At 40.1% G+C, this 10,335-nt stretch overlaps 1 protein-coding gene across 1 annotated transcript; it reads left to right on the top strand.

Moving 5' to 3' along the window:
- Positions 1–1,447: 1,447 nt before the first annotated feature.
- On the top strand, positions 1,448–3,444 carry LOC101097889 (putative tripartite motif-containing protein 75). Its single transcript, XM_019828738.3, has one exon. The coding sequence runs from the start codon at positions 1,918–1,920 to the stop codon at positions 3,325–3,327; it is 1,410 nt and encodes a 469-aa protein (XP_019684297.1). The 5' UTR covers positions 1,448–1,917; the 3' UTR covers positions 3,328–3,444.
- Positions 3,445–10,335: the final 6,891 nt, after the last annotated feature.

Below are 10,335 nucleotides of genomic sequence, written 5' to 3'. Positions count from 1 at the left end.
TATGTCTAGATGTTATTTCCTGGCTCTCACTACGCAACAGCCTGTCCAGAAGCACATTGAGCTGTTGAAGGGGAGCAGAATTTGCCACCCCAAAATAAGCTCTTCTGCATAAGGATTATTTCAAGCTGATTATTTTTGAAAGAGTGCAAATGCTGGATAATGTTTGAAAATAGAAGTTGCCCTTTTGTGAGGGTAATTTACATTCATAAAAGAAATATCCATTTGTAAGGGTTTCTTTGCACTCTGTATCTGCAAGAGGGGGATGACTAAATCTCTAGAAACCCTTATCTTTGAAGAAGGCAGGGACTCAAATCTGCATAACAACCTTACTCTTGTTTACTCTGCTTTGCCAAATAATCTCCCCAAACTGCTCCCCTCCCTTGCGTCTATCTTTTGTCTTTAGCTGGAGATGGTATTTAAAATGGTGGCTTGGGCCATTTTGGGGAGTTACTCCACTTTTCATGGGTATCTCCATTGTATACGGAGGTATACATATTATAAAACATATATTTTTTCTTGTTAATATATCTTTTTATAATGGGGGAGGCTCAGTCAAGAGCCTAGGAAGATAGAGGGAAAATTATATTTCCTCCCCTGTACCTTAGAGGAGCAAGGATGAGAAAAGCAAACCAAATATGGTAAACGTGAATTCTGAGCCATCAGAAAAACTGTGTTTTAAGCTTCAAAATTGAGGAGGTTTCCTTAAGTTCTGTACTCTCATAAGACAAAAGTTTATAGTGATATTATAATTATTCTTAATTCTAAGAGTTTGGGATTGTAGGGGAGGAAAAATTTTCCCTTCTGTCCTTTTAGGTTCTATAGCTAGTTTAAGAATTAAGTTGAGATAGAAGAGATGAATAAGAAAAAACTTTAATAACCTATTTATGCAAAGGAATCTCACAAAGATATGAGACTCAAAGGACGACCCAGACAGACCAGATGATTGGGACTTCCATGCCATCCAGAGCTCAGGAAAGAGCCACAAGTCTGGAACCTTTGCGGTTGAGGGAGGCAATTCCCAGAAAGGTGAGTAGAAAAAAGTCTGGTAAACAAAGGTTCTTATGTTCTGCAGGTAAGTCTCTTAGGTGAAAAAGTTCTTTCAGGTAATAGCTCTTTTTGCACTAGTCCCCCTTTATAATGTAAATTTCCTTTATAATTGCAAATCCCGCCCTCTCCACAAAGGGGGAACTTACTTTTTTAAGGCAGTTAAGATGGAGGTAAAGGGCTTTTCCTGCTGGGGCTCGAATGCCTTCCTCAAAATAATTGACATTACTAATGGCCTATTTTCGGGTTGCATGTGCTGAACCCCTTCAAGATGTAAAATGAATTCCTCCAAGTTACATGGATAGGTGTCTTAATTTCGCTGTGCTACATCTATCTGTCCCAGAGCCCATGCCCTTTTCACAGCCCACGTTGGGGTGAATGGGAGGTAGATGAGATGTAGGGATTGTGGTACCAAGTAGGTAGGAATAGATGGAGCATCATAATAAAGGCATGGGAATAAAAGATTGGGGTTAGAAGAGGGTAATCTGACTAGAATTTGGTAATGGGTAGGACCACCTGAAACAAACCCAGAGTTGTTTTTGTTTGTTTGTTTTTTTAAGGAAGTTATACTTCATCTGCAAGTAATTCATGATTCGAGGAAACAATTGTTCTCCTGGCTAAGAAAGCTGCTTCGCTTGGCTTTCTTTTCTCTGTTTCCAAAGGCTGGAGAGGAGTTGTCTAGTTGAGTTGTGACTGGTTGCAGGCTGTGGGAAGGGCTCTCCTTGGCAGCTGGAATCAAAGGCCTGAAGATTCACAGGACTTTAGCAGCGGCCAGCAAAGTGAGGACTGAGATTTTACAGTGTATCTACTTCTCACTGGAACCCAAGCTCCTGAAGAAAACACACCTCAGTCCAGTCTCTCATTCACAGCCCAATGGCAGTGTCGTCAGCCCTGGCAGGGCTCCAGGCCGAAGCCAACTGCCCCGTCTGTCTGGACTACCTGAGAGACCCCGTCACCACCGAATGTGGGCACAACTTCTGTCGCTGCTGCATCCAGCAATCCTGGGCTGATCTCAGCGACAGGTTCCCTTGCCCCGTCTGCCGTCACTCATGTCGAGAGACGCACTTGAGGAGCAACACCCAGCTGGGAAGGGTGATTGACATTGCCAAGCTCCTCCACATCAGCAGGAGCAAGAGGAAGAGGCGGGACGAGAGGCATCTGTGTGAGAAGCACAACCGGGTCCTGACCCTCTTCTGTGAGGAGGACCTACAGGTGTTGTGTCCCGCGTGCATGCGACCCCCTGACCACCAGGGCCACTGGGTGAGGCCCGTGGAGGAGGCCACCTCTCACCACAGGCAAAGGCTCGGCAGTTACATCGAGCCCCTGAAGAAGCAGGTGGCTGATATTCAGAAATTAATCAGCATTCAAAGCAAAAAACCCTTAGAGCTGAAAGAGAAGGTGGAAAACCAAAAGCTGGAACTACTCTCTGAATTTGAGTGCCTGAAGCAATTTCTAGATCGTGATCGAGCAGCAGTTCTTTCCAGGTTAGCTGATGAAGAGAAGGACATTCAGCAGAAACTGAGTGCAAACATAACTGCATTTTCAAACTACATTTCCACCCTCAAAGGTCTGCTGAGTAAAGTAGTAGAGAACAGTGTGCTGTCTGAGGTAGAATTGCTATCACAGATTAAACATTTCTACAAGAAGTCTGAGGATGAGATTAGCCCATCAATTTTTTCAATCCAGTTAAGAAGAGAAGGTTGCAGTTTTCCTCCCCAGTACTCTGCTTTGCAGAAAATTATTAAAAAATTTGGAGTGGACGTGATCCTAGACCCTGAGACGGCACACCCTAACTTGATTGTCTCCGAGGATAAAAAAGATGTGAGATTTGCAAAGAGAAAACAAAACGTTCCTTACTTTCCAAAAAGATTTACAACCAACACGGTCGTCCTGGGTTTTCCATATTTTTATTCCGGCAGGCATTTCTGGGAGGTTGAAGTGGGAGACAAGTCTGAATGGGCTGTTGGGATTTGCAGAGACTCGCTTCCCACAAAGGCCAGGAGATCTCTGTCAGCCTGGCAGGGATGCTGGAGGCTTCAGCTGCAGGGGGACCGATATAATGCAGTGGGAGCTGTTCCAACACTGCTACTGTTAGACGTGAAACCCAGAGGCATTGGCATTTTCTTGGACTATGAGCTGGGTGAGATCTCATTTTATAACATAACTGAGAAATCTCACATCTATACTTTCACTGACACTTTTACTAGACCGCTTAGGCCTTATTTCTATGTAGGACCCGATTCAAAGCCTCTCAGAATCTGTACAGGAACAGATTGTGAATGAAAACTTCCTGGACCATCGTAATAGTTGTTTTGTTTTAAAGAATGGAAGGTGGGGGCGCTCGGGTAGCTCAGTTGGTTAAGCGTCTGACTTCTGCTCAGGACATGATCTCACGGTTTGTGGGTTTGAGCCCTGTGTTGGGCCCTGTGCTGACAGCTCGGAGCCTGGAGCTGGTTTTAATTTTTTTTTTAACGTTTATTTATTTTTGAGACAGAGAGAGACAGAGCATGAAGGGGGGAGGGTCAGAGAGAGGGAGACACAGAATCCGAAACAGGCTCCAGGCTCTAAGCTGTCAGCACAGAGCCTGACGCGGGGCTCGAACTCACGGACCATAAGATCATGACCTGAGCCGAAGTCGGACGCTCAACCAACTGAGCCACCCAGGCGCCCCTGGAGCTGGTTTTAGATTGTGTCTCCCTCTTGCTCTCTGCCCCTCTCCTGCTTGTGCTCTGTCTCTAGAAAATAAATACACATTAAAAAAGAATTGGAAGGTGGGCAGGCTCTTGTATTAATTAACATGCCAGTAAAGTGAAACCCTCCTCCACACACCCCCGCTCCCCGTCATCTCCCAGTTTTTTCTTTCTGTTTTGTCCAAGAAGAAAGCTTTGTTTCCCCAATTCTCTAGAAAACAGTGCTAGTAATGCCTCTCTCCAGGAATGTTGAAGGGGTTTTCTGGGTGTGAGGGTGGATTAAGTTGGTCAGAAAGTGCAGATGGAGTGTGCAAGGGATCGACCAAAACAGAACTGGTCAGCTTCGCCTCAGCTCTATCAAAGTTGTGTCATTAAAACATTGTGCTATTCTTGTCATGTACAAGTTGTGTACTAGGCAGAGCGAACTGTAAGCTTAGTTTTCCTAAAGGGCACAATTGAAAGGGATGGGGCAGACATCAGAGGGAGTGGCAGACCGTTTTTTCCTTTACCCCAAGGGGGCCAGCTACTGGCAGCACTCACCACATCTGCCTTTTTAGAAATCCTCTACATAGTTTTCATTTCATCCTAAATTCTTCGTTATTATGCATTGTATTTTATAGCATGGTGACTCACAGCATTGTAGAAAATTGGAAAGTCTTATTAGTAACAGACATTACAGTTTAGAAACCATGTCAGAGAATATAAGGTGAATCACCAAGTAGTAAAAACTATTCGGGCATGATGGCAGATCTATTTTTATTCAGCATTTTCTTACTAGTAGAGCTAACATTTAGCAAGTCCTATGTCCCAGGAGTTAACAGTATTTTCAAAGCAAATACTAAGTGGAAGGCACTAGGCTGTTAAAATAAGTGTAGATGTTTAACCCTGGACACTGCACTGACTTCACCAGAAGGACCTAGGTTCTGTTCATTTTCTATGATGTACTTTAATTTGCAAAATGTAGTACTTATTTTGCATGAAGGTGAGACCATATAGTTATGTGCATATGCTCCAAAGTTAACTTTCGTATCTTTCCCTATTTTGAATAGAACTTTATATCTTAGCCTCTTATTTCCATCTTCATATTGATGTCATTTCCCTTTGTTTTTCTCTTCCACCAAAAATCTTTATATTTTTGAAGAAAATAGTCAATGTGTGGGTCATTTTTTTGGAGTCTGATTTGTTGAACAAGTGAGAAAGATATACTAACTCAGTGACGGAAGTGTGAATATAGTGTGTTAGGTGACATCAGGGACCTATTTATTTTGTTAGATGTGATACAATTATGATTCAGGAAATGTCTTTATATTCTTAGAAATTACTAGTGAAATATATAAGGGTGCAATTTTGTTTTTATGATTTCTACTAAAGAACTCCAGCCAAAAAAAGGTGGGGGGGGGCAGGGAGGACACAGAGCAATAAATGAAGCTAAGTGACAAAATGCTGATAATTCTGGAATCTTGGTGATAGTATATGGACATTCGGTTTATATACTCATCAAGATAGAAAGCTTCTGCACAGAAACAACAAAACTAAAAGGCAACTGACTGAATGGAAGAAGATAATGGCAAATGATACTGGATAGGTTAGTATCCAAAATCTATGAAGAACTTATCAAACTCAACACCCAAAAAACAAATAATTCAGTGAAGAAGTTATTCAAAGGATACAGAAATGCTGATTTGAAGGGACACATGCACCCCAATGTTTATATCAGTGTTACCAACAATAGACTATGGAAAGATCCCAAATGTCCATCAATATAGACCATGGAATACTACTCGGTGATCAAAAAGAATGAAATATGGCCATTTGCAACAACATGGATGGAACTATGCTAAGCAAAATAAGTCAAGCAGAGAAAGATAAATATAATTTCACACCTATGTGGAATTTAAGAAACAACAGATGAACAGGGGAAAGGAAAGAAGATAAAAATGAAGAGGGAGGCAAACCATAAGAGACTTTAAAAAAATTTTTTAATGTTTATTTTTGACAGAGAGAGAGAGAGAGAGAGAGAGAGAGAGAGAGAGAGAGAGAGGCAGAGAGACAGAATCTGAAGCAGGCTCCAGGCTCTGAGCCAGACATAAGAGACATAAGAGACTCTTAAATACAGAGAACAAACAGGATTACCGGAGGGTGGTGGCTAGGGGGATGGGCTAAATGGGTGATGGGTATTAAGGAGGGCACTTGTTGGGATGAGCACTGGGTGTTGAATCACTGGGTGTATATAAGTGATGAATCACTGGGTTCTACTCCTAAAACCAATACTATACTGTACATTAGTTCACTTGAATTTAAATAAATTTTTAATAATAAAAATTAGCAAGGGTATTTCCTTTTGTCTTTGTGCTCCAAAGTAAGGTTTCTGCATGGACTCACTCTGCCATCTCTACCTGAAGTTTGAATGGGTGCGTTTACAGTTGAATGAACACATTTATCTCTCCTATCTTATCTAAAATAGGTTTATATTGATTTTGGCTAGTTCCACATTTCTTGAGTTTTGAGAAGCTAGCTGTTATTGAACTACAAATATTAACTATCCATTTCCTTACAATTGAGTGCAGAGTGGATGTCCTTTGAGCAGTTACTAGGTGGGCTCTCTATTGGCTTTACGTTTTTGTTTTTTTTTATTGTAATAGTATAACAAAAGATGCTTTGCCTCTTCTATTGTCTGTTGCCTAGTTACGTTATATGAATTATGATACACTTCAGGATTACATTTCACTTTCCTTTAGTTTTCAATTGGACTTTTTTTGACAACTGCTTTTGATAAATTCCCTGTTAATACAACATGGTTGCTCTAATAAAAGAAAAATAGCCATATAGAGATTTTTGGTGTGACCCTTTCCCCTATTCCCTTAACAATACAGGCACACACACATACCCACACACCCTTTCTATTAACAGCGTTAACATTTTGTGTATACCTGTACTGATTTCTTGGCATGCATAAATCAGTATATATTAAGGACTTTTTATGTGCACTAATTTTTTTAAATATATTTTTTAAAGTTTATTTTGAGAGCGAGAGAGCGCAAGCAGGGGAGGGGCAGAGGGATAGAGAATCCCAAGCAGATTTCGCACTATTAGCACAGAGCTCAATGCGGGGCTGGATCTCAGCAACTGAGATCATGACCTGAGTCCATAGCTGGAGGTGGATGCTTAAGTGACTGAGCCAACAAGGCACCCCGCCCCCCCTCCCTTTTTGTTTCTGGTGCAAAAAGGTGATTTTATTCAAGCACAGAGACAGGACACAGGACCTGTGGGCAGAAAGAACTGCTGTGAACTAACTTTTTCAATCAATTATTCCATATTGATGTATTTTATTTTTTTTAAGTTTATTTATTTAAATAGTGTCTACAGTCAACATGGGGCTCAAACTCCCAACCCCGAGATCAAGAGTCACATACATGCTCTTCCAACTGAACCAACCAGGCCACCCCTATGTGAACTAATTTGTAATAAGGCCAATATATTAGGGACAGCAAGAATGGAAGAAAGGAGCTTTGTAGGTAACTTAAGGATTTAAGAACAATGGGAAGCCATGGAGAGGTTTGAAGCGGGAAACTGAATATGATCAGATTTCTATCTCATTGGCTATGTCACTCTGACATTCAGATTTTTGGTTTGAGTTGGGGATCTAAATTTAGGAGTCCTCAGTAAATGCTTAGAAACTGAAGCACTGAAAGCAGATAAATCTTAGAGAAAGAATGCAGGGTGAAAGTCACAAAATTCATAGGACTAGCTGAGAAGGGGACTATCTAGAAAGATTATTTTCCCTCCCCTACAAGGGTAGAGGGGTCCTGAGATTAAAAAGCGAGACAACTACCTCCAAGTTTAGAAGGAAAGAGAATGGAATACAGACCACAAGAGGAATATTTGGTCTTTGACCTAGAGAGGTTAACTCCTTGGCTTAAAGAAAAGGTAAAGAGGATGGATGGGATGAGATTATGGGTCTACTAAATTCATTATAGAGGTTTAGGGATTTCCCATCTGACAGGCTCTACTTTTTAATCTATATATTTACATTTTAATCTACATATTCATTAGATTTGTTTTCTTGGTATAAATTACTACAAAAAATACTAAAAATTTTGTGGGTTCTGGTTTCAAGTCATGTTTAGAAAGTCATGCCTATATCAAGTTTGTGAAAATGGTCTCCAATGTTCTTTTATATCTTTATATTAAGGTTAATTTTATATGTCAACTTGACTGGACAGGGGGTACCCACTTTAAACCTTTCCAGGTGTGTCTTTGAGGGTGTTTCCAGATGAGATTAGCATTTGAATCAGTGGATACAAGTAGACTGCCCTTCGCTTTGTGGGTGGGCATCACCCAGTCTGTTGAGAGCTTCAATAGAATAAAGGAGGAGGAAGGATGACTTCACTCCTATTTTTCTGTGCTTGAGCTGCCGCATCTCATCTACCTAGGATTCAGGCTAAATCACACCACTGGCTTTCTTAGGTTTCTGTTTATAAATGGCAAATCACTAGACTTCTCGGCCACCATGATCACAAGCTAGTTCCTCATAATATATATGGCTTCTATATATCTATATTTTCTCTCTCTATATAATACCTTCTATATGTATATATATCTTCTGTTCCTCTGAAGATCCCTAATATTCCTTATGCTTTTATTAGAACTTTCTCCTTTATTACCTTTTGTTTATTTATTTTAATTTTTTATTTTATTTTTTTAAATTTACATCCAAATTAGCATATAGTGCAACAATGATTTCAGGAGTAGATTCCTTAATGCCCCTTACCAATTTAGCCCATACCCCCTCCCACACCCCCTCCAGTAACCCTGTTTGTTTTCCATATTTATGAGTCTCTTCTGTTTTGTCCCCCTCCCTGTTTTTATATTATTTTTGTTTCCCTTCCCTTACGTTCATCTGTTTTGTCTCTTAAAGTCCTCATATGAGTGAAATCATATATTTGTCTTTCTGTGACTAATTTCTCTTAGCATAATACCCTCTAGTTCCATCCATGTAGTTGCAAATGGCCAGATTTCATTCTTTTTGATTGCTGAGTAATACTCCAGTGTGTGTGTGTGTGTGTGTGTGTGTGTGTGTGTGTGTGTGTGTGTATACCACATCTTTATCCATTCATCCATAGATGGACATTTGGGCTCTTTCCATACTTTGGCTATTGTCGATAGTGCTGCTATAAACATTAGGGTGCATGTGCCCCTTTGAAACAGCATACCTGTATCCCTTGGATAAATGCCTAGTAGTGCAATTTCTGAGTTGTAGGATAGTTCTATTTTTAGTTTTTTGAGGAACCTCCATACTGTTTTCCAGAGTGGCTTCACCAGCTTGCATTCCCACCAATAATGCAAAAGAGATCCTCTTTCTCCACATCCTCGCCAGCATCTGTTGTTGCCTGAGGTGTTAATGTTAGCCATTCTGACAGGTGTGAGGTGATATCTCATTGTGGCTTTCATTTGTATTTCCCTGATGATGAGTGATGTTGAGCATTTTTTCATGTGTCGGTTGGCCATCTGGATTTCTTTGGAGAAGTGTCTATTCGTGTCTTTTGCCCATTTCTTCACTGCATTATTTGTTTTTTGGGTGTTGAGTTTGAGAAGTTCTTTATAGATTTTGGATACTAACCCTTTATCTGATATGTCGTTTGCAAATATCTTCTCCCATTCTGTCAGTTGCCTTTTAGTTTTGCTGATTGTTTCCTTCACTGTGCAGAAGCTTTTTATTTTGATGAGGTCCCAGTAGTTCATTATTTATTAATAATCTCTATACCCAATATGGGACTTGAACTTACAACCCTGAGATCAGGAGTCACATGCTTTACCCACTGAGCTGGCCAGGCACCTCTATACTTTATGCTTTTAAAAATAGAACAATATAATGAATATGTGATTCTTAAAAAAATTCAAGTTTTATAGGAATATATAATTTAGAAAATTAGAGACTAAGTCCACAAAAGCAACACTGTTATCATCTAACAGTTTGGTGTGCATCAACCACCAGTTTTATTTTATAACAGTTCTACATGCATATACTTTAAAGTCAAAAAGTTCTACACAATTATAAGAAACTACATTCTCTAACCTCCCCAACTCCTCTCTTCTCAGAGATAACTACTTTCAGCTCTTCAGAATATCTTTCAGTGTTTATCTCCATATTTCTTAACTCCTCTTTTGCTACTTGTTTTTTCAGGTTTAGGCATTGTTCTACCAACCTTCCACTGCTCCAGCCCAACCACACATGTGCAATATTTTTTTCCTCCAAATCTCCCATTTAACTTTATTATCATTTTTGTTAACATTCAGTATTTAAGTTATGACAGTGAATGCTCTAGTCACTTTTTTTTCTGATCACTTTTCCTTTTTCACTCGATAGTCTTCCTCCCTTTGAGTTTAGTGTTCTACATACTATTTATCACTAACTTGTTTATGCACATTCACACTGCTGATTCTCCAGGTCTCCCAAACATTGAGGATGACATGAATTTTTTTTGCCCTGGTCTTGCCATTTACTGAAAAGGGGGAAGATAGGTGAGCAGGTTTGGGGTAGGGAAGATCAGGAGTTCAGCTTCAAAAATATTAATTTTAAAATGTTAGATATCCAAGTGAC

The sequence above is a fragment of the Felis catus genome, chromosome B1 (assembly GCF_018350175.1).
Source record: "Felis catus isolate Fca126 chromosome B1, F.catus_Fca126_mat1.0, whole genome shotgun sequence".
NCBI classification, from domain to species: domain Eukaryota; kingdom Metazoa; phylum Chordata; class Mammalia; order Carnivora; family Felidae; genus Felis; species Felis catus.
The sequence above is the reverse complement of the archived record's forward strand: the minus strand, read 5'-3'. Positions and strand labels throughout refer to the sequence as shown.